General features: G+C 32.9%; 1 protein-coding gene across 1 annotated transcript in view; it reads right to left on the reverse strand.

Moving 5' to 3' along the window:
• Window positions 1-722: 722 nt before the first annotated feature.
• Window positions 723-17,387, reverse strand: part of LOC149803616 (transient receptor potential cation channel subfamily M member-like 2) — a 166,660-nt gene continuing 149,995 nt past the window's right edge. The window contains exons 27-28 of the mRNA XM_089953965.1: window positions 13,331-13,513; window positions 723-7,680 (exon numbers count right to left, since the gene is read on the reverse strand). Of these exons, the coding sequence (XP_089810091.1) occupies window positions 7,503-7,680; window positions 13,331-13,513 (361 nt within the window). The 3' untranslated portion in view covers window positions 723-7,502. The remainder of the gene's footprint in view (window positions 7,681-13,330; window positions 13,514-17,387) is intronic.

Here is a 17,387-nt window from a genome sequence, read left to right on the forward strand (position 1 = left end):
GCTCACTGATAATAACATCGACCATTGTTTATTGACATATGGAAACAGATCACAGAAAGGATTAGCAGCAGCAAGTTTTTTTTAACTGCCATTGGTTTCTGTAACATGTTGCAGTGCAGTCCAGAAGAGATAGATGTTCATGTGCGAAATGTAGCTATAGCATAAATTAAGGTAAATTCAAACAATTAAGTGTCACTTTCCAATGAAATCAGATTTAAAAGTGAGTTTAGTCTAAGATCAATATTTACAAGTGAGTTGACATTTAATCTTGCAATTAAGGCATCCAGAGAAAGGAAAGCCTATTTTGTCAACATGATTGTGATCTTAAGGAATTCATATCTGGGTATGTTGAAGAAGCTAAAGCTGTGCTACAGTGACATTTCAAATCATCTGATGATGTTTAGCACTGGATCAAACTTGATGAGAACTGCCACACTGTTGAATGTAAGACTGACGCTGACATCATACAGATCTTTCTAGGCATGAAAAGACAAAGCGTTAGATCCCAATGAACAGGAAGTAGAATCTACTATTGACAGTGAAAGGAGGACCCACACACCAAATGCTGTTTCAGAAGCCATATTTGAACTTGAGAAAGGACTGATGTGATGAGAAAGCCAGAACATTGAGATGAGAATTATCACTGACTTTTCTAAACAATAAATAAGAAAAACAAGAATGGTCAAAAAAATTTTTTTTAAATCACAAGTAGGAAACGCACATCATGGATGAATAGTGTTTATTCTATTTGGATTAATATGTTTCAACAGCATTGGATTATAAATGAATTACATACATGTATGCAAATTTGTAAGTTTGTTTGTTATTCCATGGAAGTGCTACAAGCATGCTGCACATAATATGTCAATCAGTCAGTAATCATCATCTGTAATTGATTATTTTAATTGAAAACAAGAGATTATTTTGTTTAAAAATATGATGACATTACTCAGTGTACTTGTTACAGACAGATGTTCATTTATTTAATAAAAAAATAGGTGTAGAAGTGGTAAATAAACGATTGTCATCTAATTATAAAAAGAAATTAAGCATTTAATGTCACGCTGCACTGGCCTGAAGAGCCAAAAAATTCTATCATTTTTTGCAAGTTATTACAACATTTTTAATAATTTTAAACTTGATGCAGCTGCAGACAAATTATAGTTTTCAAGTGTATTTATTAAAATGATGTGTTTATATCATTGTTTTTAATCATATGTATGACAAGATTAGTTGAAAGAAAGCAATCTAAAACTTGGCATAAATTTATTTACTCTTGAAAAATATTATTATCAGACATAATTAAATGTGTAAATACCATGCAGTTAAAAAAACACACATTACATAAACTACTATACTTTAGACTGGTGTTTTGTTTACCCAATCCCCCCAACACACAAGTACACTCAACAGTTTTGATTATTTTTGCTACACTGCTGTTCGGTACCTAACACAATCAGCAGTTATGGATCCTCAGACCGCTACATTAAAATGTGGGAGAACTTTATTATTATTATTATTATTATTATAGTTCTTGTTCATTATCCAGACACACAATTATCTTAACATCTTTCATTCAGAGCCTCCTGGCATTATTAAAAACTACCGGGATATAATTTCTTGCATAACTCTACCAGGATATAATTTCTTTACTTGTAGACGGAATTGTGCTCTTGCCTAATATCATTCTAAAATACAATAATTAATAATTAGTATTACATCAATAATAATTAATTATTAATATCTTATCAATCTATAAAACACCATTGGAGGAAAAATTTTAAAAACAAAACATGTAACTCCAAATTTATGTTTGCATGTCAGGAACTATTCAAGAGTTCTAATTTCCAGATTTCACTGATGTGAAAGTTTAGTCCTAGGTTTTTAAAAAAATTAACTTATACTATTCCATACCTGAAATTAATAAATTTGTCAGTCTTTTTTAACTATTAAACATTTCCTCCTTATATATTCTGATCAGTGGCTGTGGCCATATACTGCAAAGAAACATATATTTTCACTTTATATGGCTATTACCTGAACACATTACCTGTACAGTTATAGTTGGTTGACTCACCAATCTGGAACGATGTCATATAGAAACAGGAAATCAAGCTAAGTCAAGGGAGGTAATGCAGATGGTAATATGAGACAAATGTAACTCAGTAAATTTGGCAGTACTATAATAAATTCTACTGATGAATCACTGTTCAATTATGGATATTGTTCTACTAGAAGCATAGAAAAATTTACTTATTATCCATATTGATTTATTTACTTAATTTTTGAAAATTATTGTAATAATGTGAAAATTATTGTAAATAAAGTATCTCTGCAGATTTTGAAATGTTTTTGCCTGCTAACTTGCTGATACTTTTCTGTTGGCAGATATACACAGAAAGAAGACTGTTTACATCTGTGGAGTACCATGTCAACATTTATGATCTTATTTTCATCAATAGTTAATTGACTTTTACTGACTTTAATTACTGGCATAATATTACCATATCTTATAGAGAAGAGCTCTACAATTAACTTCATTAAAATTTTTGAAGAAATACAACCCCTAGCCTGGGTCTGCACCTCTTTTCTTAACTGATGAAATCAGCTGGAACACTTTCATCTCTTTCCAGTGTGAGTCATATAAATGACTCTCTGAAAGAGCCTTAAAGGTAGTTATAGTAACAGTTACCAATATTGGTAACTTGTGGAAGATCAACAATTATCTAAATGTGTGTAAGACTGATCATATACAATCACAATCCCTTTAACAGTAGGGTTAGGATAAACTCAATATTCATATATATAAATACATAAGACAAAATATGGTAAAATATATTTGTCTTATAGTGTATAATGGTCATATGTAAACCCTTAAAACAACACAAATTAATCATTATACACAAATATTTAAAATATTACTTCTAAAATGTTAAATTTTTTATATAAAAAATTGTTTATCTACAAACTCAGTGCATAGTTGTTTTAAAATATCACAAATCTTTGCTGCAAGTATTGTATCAAAATGTGTATTATTATATACTCATTTTTTTCTCTGTTAACATTACATTCCCAGAATTGTTCAATATTTTATGATATTGCACACCTTCATATTGCACTCACGCGCAGGACACATGTGCCTGATAGTGTAGTAGGAACTACTTTGTAAACAAATCATGTACATTCACATAGTAGGCGCAATACGTTTTGGTTGATTAAATTTGTTTCTGAATGAACTAAAGCAGATATTTTGTGGACTGCAACATACCAACTGCTTTGCTACATTCCACGTTAACTTTTTGATACACTGTTTCAGATTTTGTGATAGACACCTGATTTCATAAAATTGCTTGGTACCTACAAATAACATGCAAGCTATCAATGCATAAACTGTCTCCTTTAGCTGGTAATCAGAATGGCAAAAACATATACTTACAGTTTTGCATCCAGAATTTCCTCAAAATGTACTTTCTTAGTTCTGCAAATCCGAATTACATGAGCTTTGTCATGAGTTCTCAAGCTTGATTACACGTTTTGAAATTGTACTGTAATTTCGACTATATTTCAAGTGCAATTACAATTTCCTTACTGCACTCAAAATGAAATAAACATTAAATTCAATAGCATCTTTTTGATAATTGCAATTGAAACACTTCATATTTTTTCCACATTATGATTTCAAATAGTCAATGACAGAACAAACACACTTGCAGATGAAAACATGCTTATCCCGCGCTACTTCAATCTGATGTATTTCATGTACAATTTGCACAGATGAATCCAGTCCAAAATCATGAACTTTCGTAGAATTGAAACAAAATACCAAAATCTATTCATTCCAGATCAAATGGAAAAATTGTTGCAATGTGTATTCATTCACAATATGACTGCAAATTTCAATTTTAACCAGACACGCTATTTTTTTTTAAAGTTATGACGAGCGCGTGACTAAGTTAAAATTTATCTGAGTGGGGTTATGTGTGCATTAATAAGGTTGTTGAGTAATGATGAATCTGTGCTTATGTATTTAGTTTGGAATACGGCATACATTCATTTACTTTGTTTCTTTGTAGTGCATTTTGTTAATATAATTAAGCATTAGGTAGAATAAAAAAAATGGCACATAATAAAAAGGCTACTGCATTTGTATGGGAAAATATGAACTCGTTTTGTCGGATGTCGTGCAGTATTCCATCAAAAAAACTCATTCATATTTTCCCATACAAATGCTGTAACCTATAAATATATAATTCTATTGTTAATTATTATAGATAAAAAAAAGCTGAAAATGCAACAAGAAAAGAAAAATTAAAAGTTGAGCAACATATTCTCTCTCTCTCTCTCATGAAACAAAACTTAGGTTGCCTACCTTGAAATAAGAAATCATATTCTCTGATAAATGTTAGCTTAAAAATTATCCATTATTAAAAAGCAAATTTTATAGTAAATTATGTTTCTCTGATAATAATTACCCATTAGCATTAGGTATATAAGCCTGCTACCTTCCGAATTGAACCCTGCTAAAAGATGAAATTTCATCTTTTCTGTCTATATCAAATAAAGGGCATTAACTCTTGCCCAGTACCTCCCCATGCCACCAGTAGGTGTCATCAGTTTTAAGCTGAGCAAATTACCATTGAGAACGCTTGCATAGTGGGGTGAGAAGGAGGGACTTCAAGATATATCGGTATGTATTCTTGGAGAAATATAATTTACTAAACAATTAATTTTCTCATTTGAATACATTCTCCAATCAGACAAGATTAGGAAAATAGATAATAGGAAGCGGTAATGCTGAGTATCCTATCTACACATTGGGTATACTTCTAAAGAAAAACGATTTGATTCCCCATGCAAATGATAACCTGTTCTCCTGCTTAAAGCAGCACAACACAGTCCCTAGTCATGTGATCAGTGGCTGTTCCATCAGGTTAAGAAGATGATTATTTAAGTTTTCTTACCATTAAAATTCACTATGGAACCCAGCAAATCTAAGAGGTTGTGTTGGTTCAGTTAGGTCTGGTGGTCATCAGAGCTGTAGCCACAGGACCCACCAGGTTCAGATTTTGCCTTTGTGAAGCTAAATCCCTAAGACAACAACTCTAGAAGGTTGACTCTTCAGGCCAGAGCCAACAGCTTCTATGATCTATTGAATCAAAACATTGAATGCGAGACTCAAAGATTCATGAGCTGAAATCTTGAAGAGGCAAATTTTAGACAGCATAACATTCATAATCAGTTTAAGTATTGCAACCTCATCTGTCCCCAAAATATGGAAAACTACAAAAGTAACTCTTATTCACAAATCTGGTTCTAAGGATGATGCTGATTACTACCGACCAATATCAATACTACCAAACTTGTCAAAATTGATTGAAAAACATGTCCATGACTCATTCATGTCATATTTCACCAAACACATGCTGTTACACCCTAATCAATCAGGCTTTAGACAGAAATATTCATGTGAGACTGCCTTGATCTTCCTAACTGAAAAATGGCTTCAAGCACTTGACCAAGGTAGAATAATAGGATCTGTATTTGTTGATTTCAGGAAAGTTTTTGACATGGTGGATCATGAAATCCTTTTGAAGAAACTGGAAATCTACCAATGTGATGAAAGTACAGTTAGATGGTTTACTTCATACTTAAGTGAGAGAACACAACATATTTATATCAATAATATTCTGTCTGAACCTGGAGCAATTAGGTATGGAGTACCACAAGGTTCAATTCTAGGTCCACTACTATTTTTTTTATTTATAAATGACCTACCACTTTTACTAAGGGACTCAATATCACCTACAGATCTTTATACAGGTGACACAACATTTTCAGACATCCAAAACACCAAGCATGAACTTGAAATTTCTTTACAGAATGCCCTAAACAAACTGGACAACTGGTGCACATGCAATGGTGTGGTGGTAAATACTGGTAAAACTAAAATATTAATTATCTCAACATGGCAAAAAAGGACACATCTTGATAGTGATGAACTATGTCTGACATGCAAGGATAAAAATTTGCAAATGGTCTGTCATGACTGACTACTTGGTGTTCTGGTTGATAATAACCTATCATGGATTGAACATATCAAACATATCAGTAAAAAGGTCAATTCAATTTTATGGTTTCTCAGTAGGATAAGACATTTTCTCCCTGAAAGGCACAGAAAACTATTTTATAACAGTAACATACAACCCTACTTAGACTACTGTAATACAGTATGGAGTAACTCAAATGACAAAAACATAGCAAAGCTGGCACATCTTCAAAAAAGATCATTTGGGCTAGTATCAGTCTAGAAAGAATGCAAGGAAAAATTTAGCTGGTAAGTTACACATATTACCTATTAAAGACAAAACCCATTTGAGAAAAGACAAATTAATGTACAAGATATCCAATAGTAGTGCTCCTGAATATTTACAATCACTATTCCAGTATAGGCTACCTGGTAATACTCCCCACCTGCGATCCATGTCTTCCAAACAGTATAAAATACCCAAACCAAATAAGGAATTATTTTTAAAAAAGTTTCCAATACTCTGGAACTTTGCTCTGGAATAGTATTCCAATTGAGATTAGAAATGCCCACTCTATTTCCTTCTTCCAAACCCAATATATTCAGTGGCTTCAGACATGCAGCTACAATAAATAAATTCCTTTGTATGAGGGCCTCAAGGTAGATTAGTTCTTAGCTAATTGTGTTACCCTCTTTAAATAAAGTCATTATTATTATTATTATTATTATTATTATTAAGTCTTCTGAAGACTGCTGTATGGGAGCCTATGACCCTAATTTGCATAGGTAAAGTTCACAAAGTGTAACAACCCAATTCATTTTAAGTTATAGGTAAATCTATGTGTGTTGAAGAGCAAAAGGTATTCCATTGTATATATAGGTATTACATATCACTGAATTAAAATGGTTAAGAAATCTGTATTAAAGGTTATTGGCAAGTTTGTGAACACTGGCAACATTTCTGTAAAGCTGGATTTTACTCCATATATAAAATGCAAAACACGATTATTTATTTCAGTTACCAGAATAGTGTTCAAGTGTAATTCATTTTAGAAGATGATCCAGGAAACAATAAGCTATCAGTGAAGGAAGAAAACCCCAGCAATTTCGTTAATCTATTATACTGTATATTAATTATAGTTATTTCAAGCTCAGAAATCACTGTTCTCTGTTGAATCCCTGTCAATATTTTAACTACAGGTAACTTTACCTGAAGAGTATGCCCCACTCCCCCCAAAGAAAGAATGTAAAATAGATGTGATTGATATGTACTGTTAAATTTCAAAGGTAATTTGATTCTTGAAAATTCCTTGGCATTAGTAATTGTGGGTAACATCATAAACTTCTGAATAGACAAATATATGTATAAATATCTAATTAATGAAAATTAGTTTTATACACTCAGAAACTAATAACTGCAGCTTATCTGTTTGTGGACAATAAAAATTCTTTCACTGTTGTAAAAGCCCACAGGTACTTAAGCATCAGTAGATAGACTGATATCACTGATCTCCAGATTGGAAGTACACATGTTTCGTTCTTGATTTCTGAGACCTTGTATTTGCATCATCTCTGCCACTTGATTTCCTGGTTCATTTGGATGCGTCTGCATTTTTTCTCTGGTGCCATTTTTTATATCTGTTTGAACCTTCATACTGAAATCAGAGAGGAAAAACTTTTATCATTAATTTGTTCTTGGTTAACTGCACTGAAGATAAAGGCCCAGAACTTGACACTTAGGTGCCTCACCCTGTTTCACTCAAATGACTGAAGGTCAATGGATCAGAATGAATGTAGCACTAAACAACACCAATGGCTTTGAAATTTAATTCTGATTTTTTTAAAAAGGCAATATTTGGTATTTTCCTACCTCATTCTATCCAAATAAAATGTACCCATTTAAAATTATCAATAGTAACAAATTGATGTATGAATCCAACCTGTGCTTAAAAGGTATTTCTACAATATTAAAGTAACAATCTGATCATGTAGCATATTTACCAGTCAATAACATATTTTACCATACTGATTGGTCTATAAGTACCATATTTACCAGTCAATAACATATTTTACCATACTGATTGGTCTATAAGTACCATATTTACCAGTCAATAACATATTTTACCATGCTGATTGGTCTATGACAAGTACCATATTTACCAGTCAATGGCATATTTACCATACTGATTGGTCTATAAGTACCATATTTACCAATCAATATTTTACCATACTGATTGGTCTATGACAAGTACCATATTTACCAGTCAATGACATATTTTACCATACTGATTGGTCTATGACAAGTACCATATTTACCAGTCATCATCATCATCATCATCATCTTTATTTCCTTCCATGGAAGATTACATGATATAAGAATAAATCATCTGAATACAATCAATAAATATAAAAAAAAAAAAAAAAAAAAAAAAAAATTCTATATTGGAATACAAATTCTTACACAATATCAATCAACAAAGTGTTCGTCAACTCATAAGTTGCAAGTTTCAGTACCTTATTTACAGAAGATAGCTGCACACTGCATGACAAAGTATGCTGCATACAGGACGAATAGCTTGGAGTTTTCTTTGTCGATTACTCCTGATGGTAACCTTTTACCTAAAAGATATTGTAGTTGCAGCTCATCTTCTGCATTAAATAACGTAATGTGCAGGCTCAGGGGAAATTTATCAGTAAGGAAATCCCAGAAAGAATTTCGAAAGTTCGACATATAAGGACAACTAACACAACAATGAAGTATCAAGTCTGTATAAACATTCCCACATCTAATACACATATCAAGCTGTGTTTGTGGAACAGCAGCCCATAGTTTAGCTACATATGTAAATACCTTAGTGTGTTGTCTAGTTTTAGCCGACTGCCACACTGAGGCAGGTCGTAAGTATTCGTGTATCGAAGAGAATCTATCAAAATCTGCTTGATTAGACATACGAACTCTCCAGAGGCTATTTTCAAGACCAACAATTTTTGACCTTACAATTTCTTTCCAATTATGTTTATCTGGAATTTCAGAATGATGTAAATAATCAGTTAGATACCCGAGCAAGTCAAACTTCTTTGAGGTATAATATAAATTTGAAATTAACCCGCAGCTTGACATGCATCCGCTCAGAATGAAGTGAAATAACGCAACGTTAAACACACGTTTAGTATGTACATTGTTAGGCATCAAACACAATCTGTGTAAAAACATCAATTTTCTTCTATCAATTTCGGACTGCGCTGATGTCCATCCTAGCATTCCCAGGGCAATGTCTGATCTTGTATGTATTGGAAAACCTTGTAAATGTTTGGCAAAATACCTCAGAGTTTTATCCAATAAAGCGAGGTCACTTTTTGAAATGTTACACCATAATTCACTTCCATAAAACATTGAAGGGAAAATTACCTTTTTAATTACATTTGCAGCAACCAAAGGATTTAAACCATTTGGTTTAATGCCAATACCAAACAGACCGTGAAAAGATTTTTTCCCTTTCTTGCATGCATCGAGTATTGCGTCATGCGACGTCAGCTTTGAGTTAATCCGGTGACCCAGGTGTGTTGCCGAATCGGTGACCGGCAAACATGACGGGCCAAGATACCATTTCATATTGATAAAATTCTTGTATTGGGGTCCGAAAATGATAATGTATGACTTTGTAACACTAAGCTCGAATCGCCACTTATTACTGTAGTCGTATGCTATATCTAACAGCTTTTGTAGATTGCTAGGATATATAGCCAAAAGTGAAATATCATCAGCTAGGGTTGGATTTCCCACAGCTAAGGATCCAATCTTTGCTCCAAATCCACTATTTTCTAACTGTAGCAGCAAGTCATTTATAAATATTGTGTACATCAAGGTTGACAAAACACCCCCTTGTCTCACTCCTTGGCCAATTGAGAACCAATCTGAAAATTGCCCATTTACAAGAACTTTACTCTGTAAATTTGTATACATGTTAAAAAATATCAAAAGGGATTTACCCGTAATTCCCAACGTGAATAATTTAAAAAGCAGTCCTTCGTGCCACACGGTATCAAATGCCTTTTTTGTATCAAGAAAAGCAGCAAAAACCCGTGAACCCATGTTTACATTATATTGTACTGATTGCAACAGCACAAAACTCGCTGTTGTGCAGCCTAAACCTTTTTGGTAACCATGTTGTTGTGAACTGGGTATACTAGAATTAGTATCTTTGAGCCAAGTTACCAAACGTTCATGAATAATTTTCTCAAAGGTTTTGTAGATAACAGGCAGTAAAGTAACAGGCCTGTAACTTTCGAGGGAGTTCTTTGATTTTCTGTTACCTTTGTACAGTGGTATTACTAACCCTTTTTTGCAATCTACAGGTATGTAAGATTGATCAATCATCCCAGTAAATAAAATTGTCATACACTCGATGAGGTAGTCGCTGCCATAGATCAAATGTTCACTGCAAATTTGATCATGGCCCGATGCTTTTGATTTCTTTAGACCTTTAATGATTTCTCTTACTTCATTTAAACTGATACTGGTCTGTAAGGCCTCGATATGGCTTACTTCGTCCTGTAGACCCCGATTTAATTCTCTCTCTATAAATTCATAAAAGTTTCCGTCAAAACTATGGTTTAAATTCGGCGTGTGAATGTCCTCATAGTATCTAGCAAAGCCATTTGCGATGGAATCATCATCACGGACACAAACTCCATCAGTTGATAGTTCCTGATAAAAATTTGTATTGTTCCCTCTCTTAATGTTGATCATTTTCCAAAAGTGTCTTACATCGCATTCATGTGCTTTTTCAATTTCTTCATACATTGATTGGTCTATGACAAGTACCATATTTACCAGTCAATAACATATTTTACCATACTGATTGGTCTATGACAAGTACCATATTTACCAGTCAATAACATATTTTACCATACTGATTGGTCTATGACAAGTACCATATTTACCAGTCAATGACATATTTTACCATACTGATTGGTCTATGACAAATACCATATTTACCAGTCAATAACATATTTTACCATACTGACTGGTGTATGACAAGTACCATATTTAACATTCTATGTACTATATTTACTGTTCAATATCATATAATTAAATTATTCTTTAATCATTACAATTTACAGCAATCTAATTAGACAGGTCCTTTTTAATTTTATGGGTTCATAATTTTTGTTTAAATAAACACTGATCTGCTGGTGCAGTGACAACATATATGTGTATATGCTGTTTTTCTACACATATCCAAATTTGTTGGTTCACCAGGTAACAGCAGATCTGGGTCAATATTTTATGTCTACATACACTCTGATCTGCTGGTAACAGCAGAAATGAGTATATGTGATTTGTCTACACAGGCTCAAATCTATTGGCATACCAAGAAATAGCAGATTTGGGTCAGTAATTTTTTTACATAAACCCTTATCTGCTGGTACAGTAAGTGACAACAGATCTCAGTATAAGCTATTTGTATACATAGACTCTGATACATTGGTTCACCAAGAGAAAACAGATCTGCTCAATACTGTTTTGTCTAGAGACCCTGATCTGCTGGTACAGGAAGTGATGGCAGAACTGGGCATATGCTGTATGTCTACACAGACCCAGATCTGTTGGTACACCATGTTACAGGAGACCTGGATCAATACTGTTTACTTATATACACCCTGATCTGTACTGTTTGTATACTTAGATCATGATCTGTCAGTACAATGACAGCATATACAGGCCTTTGCTGTAAATCGACACAGACACTGATATACAGGTATATTCAGTGACAGCAGATACAGGCATTTGCTGTATGCCAACAAAGACCCTGATATATAGTTGTATACAGTGATAGCATATATAGACCTTTGTGGTATGTCCACACAGACCCTGATATATAGGTATATTTAGTGACAGCAGATGCAGGCCTTTGTGGTATGTCTATACAGACCCTGATATATAGGTATATTTAGTGACAGCAGATACAGGCCTTTGCTGTATGTCTACACAAACCCTGATATATAGGTACATTCAGTGATAGCATATACAGGTTTATGCTGGTTTTCTACAAAAAGCCTATCATGTTTTAGTATTAAGTGACAGCAGGTCTGGGTCCATCCTGTTTGTCTACATAGATTTGGATCTGCTGGTATATATTAAGTTATAGCAAATCTGAGTCTATGCCATTTATCTATCAAGATCCTGAAATATCTTTGTAAACAGACAGCTGATCAGAGTCTATGCCATTTATCTATCATGACCCTGAAATATCTGTGTAAATTGATAGCTGATCAGAGTCTATGCCATTTATCTATCATGACCCTGAAATATCCGTGTAAATAGATAGCTGATCAGAGTCTATGCCATTTATCTATCATGACCCTGAAATATCTGTATAAATAGATAGCTGATCAGAGTCTATGCCATTTATCTATCATGACCCTGAAATATCTGTGTAAATAGATAGCTGATCAGAGTCTATGCCATTTATCTATCATGACCCTGAAATATGTGTAAATAGATAGCTGATCAGAGTCAATGCCATTTATCTATCAAACCCCTGAAATATCTGTGTAAATAGATAGCTGATCAGAGTCTGTGCCATTTATCTATCAAGCCCCTGAAATATCTGTGTAAATAGATAGTTGATCAGAGTCTATGACATTTATCTATCCAGACCCTGAAATATCTGTAAGTAATTAGACAGCTGATCAGGGTCTATGTCATTTTTCTATACAGACCCTGGCATGCATGTGCATTATTAGATAACATATCTTGGTCTATGTTGTTTGTCTGCAAAGACCCTGATATGCCATTACATGAAGAGGCAATGTATCTGGATCTATGCCGTTTGGTTGCATAGGTCCTGACTTGCTTATACATTAAGTGGCAGCAGATGCTCTTTTTACATAGATTCTGACATGTTGGTATGTTTAGAACAGATCTGGGTCTATGTTTTTGCATCTGGGTGGGTACTATGTGTAAGTATATATGGTATATGTGAAATAGTCTGATAACTCATTCACAATGGAAAATAAAACATAAGGAAATGTCAAATATTACATTTTTGTTAATTGTTTTAAAATTTCACAGTACAGTACTACATTTCAAATGTTTTCATTGCTATGTTTTGAACAAGAGCAGGCTTTACCCCAGTACTAAATAAGTAATTCAAGTAATATCAAAGTGTATGAATAGTTAGTATCACAAACTATAAATATGGTGATTTTTAATAGCTGCAGTATAAAACAACTGATTTCAGTCTGGTTACTATTCCAAAAGTTCAGACTTCCAGTCTTTCTCTCACTACTGTTACTTACGAACTCAAAGGTGGTGAAAAAACACCTGCAGAGTCCATCCATTTTGCAAGATTTTCCAGTGGCTTCAATGATTCTTTGATATTATCTAGGTCCTCTGTTATTTTCTCTTTCCATCTGGCAAGATCTTTCAGTGGCTTGACTGATTCCCTGATGTTATCTAGGTCATCTATTACTCTCTCCAACCTGTGAATGAGTTAACAGTGAAACAGTTTACACTTTTTAGTGAATCCCCATAAATAAGGATACAACAGTACCCTAAACAAGAGGACCAGGTGGTTCTGATATTGCTCACTGGGGTAGTTAATGCAAGTCAGCTTGTAGATTCAAATTCACACTTATTGAATTTATAATTATAGGTTACTGTATTTGTATGGGAAAATATGAACGAGTTTTTGGATGGAATACTGCATGAACTTGTGAGTGCAGTATATCCTTCCGACAAAACGAGTTCATATTTTCCCATACAAATGCAGTAACCTTTTTATTATATGCTCATTTTTTTAATCCACCTAAGGTTTAATTATATAAACAAAATACACTACAAGAAACAATGAAAATGAATGAATGCCGTATTCCAAACTAAATACACAAGCGTAGATTTGACATTACACAATGACATCATTATTAATGCGCACATAACTTCGCCTAGATAAATTTGAACTTAGTTGCGCGGTCGACATGACTTTTGAAAGAAAATGGAGTGTCTAGTTAAAATTGAAATTTGCAGTCATATTGTGAATGAATGGGCATTGCAACAACTTTTCCATTTGATCTGGAATGAATATATTTTGGCATTTTGTTTCGATTCGACAAAAGTTTGGGATTTTGGACTGGATTCATCTGTACAAATTATACATGAAATACATCAGATTGAAGTGGCACAGGAGAAGCGTGTTTACGTCTGCAAATGTGTTTCTGTTTCTGTCATTGAATGTCTGAAATCATAACGTGGGAAAAATATGAAGTCTTTCAATTTCAATTATCAAAATGACGCTATGGAATTTAATGTTTATTTCATTTTGAGTGCAGTAAGGAGGATGCAATTGCACTTATCATCGAAATTACAGCACAATTTCGAAATGTGTAATCCAGATTGAAAACCTATGACATGGCTCATGTAATTCGGATTTGCAGAATTAAGAAAAAACATTTTGAGGAAATTCAGGATGTAAAACTGAAAAAAAATTACAAATGTTATCAAGTTTTCAGCAGTAGTTCTCTAAAAAAAAAATGGTAAACTTGTACATGATTTTTGCAAGAATGTGTTCTTCATAAAACAAAATCATTTTCTTGCATATATTTAAATATTTAAAGAAATTCTGATACTCATATACATTTACCTGTATAAAGATTTTTTCAATTCTTCAGCCTAGAAGCTACATTTATTAGTAAATTCCCATACTGCTTTGTCTCAGCAAAAACTTCCTCATTCACAAGTTTGTAATAAAATTCATTGGCAATTTTGTAATAAAATTCACTTGTAATTTACAAACCAGTCTTATAAACATATTATCAAATTATTATCAGCTTAGATTGTTACTTGTTGTATGTATATTTTTCTTTAGTTTAAATAATCAATCATTCATTAATACTCCTTAACATGTATTATTTTTTAGTTTCCTAAATTGTTTTCTTTAAATTTATGCATCAAGTATTCTAAAATTAATGTTAATCTGTTTTAAACCTTACTGCAAGGACAAGGACTGGGCATAACCTAAAGCCTAATTCTAAATCATCATCATAGGTTACTTCCCTTGCTTTTATCTGACAAGAAATTTGTGTCATTGGGATGCTTTTTGATGAAATTTCCTCCAATGCTATTGATTGTGTATGTTATGAAAACATTAACTACTTCATTAGGGTTCTCTAGTTTTTGATGGCACATCATCATCATTTGTCCAAAGCTGAAAGTACCTATATCATGACAATTTATATCAAAGTTCATCAAATTCAGTTATGCAGTTGTCTGAAGTAAAGTTGTGTAAATGTTTTTGTACTTTTGGTACAGTGACCATATTGGATGGCAGAATAGCATAATTTGTTTGGTATAAATCTGATAATCATTCAAGCAAGGCACATTCTGCCTGTTAAGTGGCATTTTAGTAATAGCACCTATATTTGATGGCAAATTAGCTTCATTTGCATGAACAATAAGGCCCTTCATGCCTGAGTGCCTTCAGTAAAATTTGGTCAAAGTCAATGATGTAATTTTTCTAAAGAATTTCAAGGATTTTTCCATATTTAGTAATGGTGGCCATGTTTGATGATGAAATTGCATCATTTGTATAAATTTGAAATCCCTTATTACTGGGATGCTTCCACCAATTTGATCAATTTCTGCTGGACAGTTTTTGAGAAAAGATCATTTAAAACAGCAATTTGTTTGATGGTAGATTGGTAACACTGGTATGTATTAGAAAGCCCTATAGTGTCAGGATGATTTCTGTCAAATTACTGTAAAAATTTACGTTTTGTGGTCTTTGAGAAGAAGCTGTTTAATGGTTTTTTAAAAACATTTTTGTAAATGTAACCATATTTGATCAAGGATCAATATCATTTGAATTAATTGAAAAAGAGTTTCATGTTTGTATGCTTTCTTTTGAATTCTGTCATTTTGTGGAGTGGTATTTGGTAAAAAGTCGTAAATAATAATTGTGACTGAAAATGGATAATACACAATGGGATGAAGGACTACACCATAAGCTCTTACGCTTTTGGCCAGGTGGCCTAAAAATGCAATTATTCTGCAGAACACAGCATCTTCCATCAATACGAACATCCTCTTTTTTCTGTTGCATGCTGGATAAAATCCTTAGATGCAGATAGTGTCCTGAGCCTTGGTCATTATTACATCATAATAACTTCTCTGACATCACAAAGATGATGATGTATCACCACTAACAGCAACCTATGCAATATTTTGGGTCAATTGAAAATGAATAATTACCTCAATTTTTTTTGTCATAAAAAAGTAAGAATAACAATAACAATTAAAATGTATTTCATTTATGGTGGAAACAGCAAGTGTTATTTTCAACACCTATAGTTTCAAAAGGATCTAATTTTTGTACATCTGATTGATATTCAGCCATCACAAGCTTACCAATCTGGAAAATATTATAATGATTACCTCAGTGAGGTGAAGTTATTTGACTTGCATTGGAAAGAGATGAGGGTGTTTTTGATTGCCTTGATTCATTTATACGCTTATATGTCCTCTTACTCAAATCATTAAGATATTACTTGGGCAATTGTGACATGATGATGACACCAATGATGGTTTTTGTTATTACTGTTATTATTATTATATTATTATTTTTATTTGGTAACTTGGTATGGTATGGACAACAATGTCAATAAATAATTATTATGAAAAGGTACATGCTGATCAATATAAATTCACAGACATTACTTTAATTTTTCACTTCTCCTGATAATATCCATGGAAATCAAAATGCTGGTTTCAGTGTGGATGGGTTCATGAATTATTAACCTCACTATGATAAGAACAAAACCAAGATACAAGTTAGAATTAGAAAAGCAGACTAGTTGTTCTTGGGCTTACTGTTTTATCCTTTATTTACCAGCACTTCATATTCGTTCTTTATTTCCCTGCTCCTTGTCATGTTTGATTAAACTAGGGAAGTGCTTATCTAATGTGTGAGTACTTTTAGTCTGACTCTTTTGCATAATTTAGCACATAAACTATGTTTGAATTATATTAAATAAGAAAAATACCACAAATAAAGTTTATTGTTGAAAGGAAATGGCTGCTTGATCAGACACTAAAATTCTGTTCTTTATATTGATGTATGCTATCTCGTGACAACATGCAGCAACAGTCCATTGATATCATTATAGCTCTTCTTCTTCAAAGATGAAATATACTTGAAGCTTAAGTCATTATGGATTCTAGCATTTCCTACTAAATGGAAAATAACAAAATTCATCATGGTTTTGTTGCAATTGTTATTGCATGTGTGCAATTTAGCCTTGCTATTGACTAAATGACTTTGGGTTACATGAATACATTCTTAAAAGGGCCTAAACATCAGGA

Source organism: Sinohyriopsis cumingii, chromosome 3 (assembly GCF_028554795.1).
Source record: "Sinohyriopsis cumingii isolate HCF-2022 chromosome 3, ASM2855479v2, whole genome shotgun sequence".
NCBI classification, from domain to species: Eukaryota; Metazoa; Mollusca; class Bivalvia; order Unionida; family Unionidae; genus Sinohyriopsis; species Sinohyriopsis cumingii.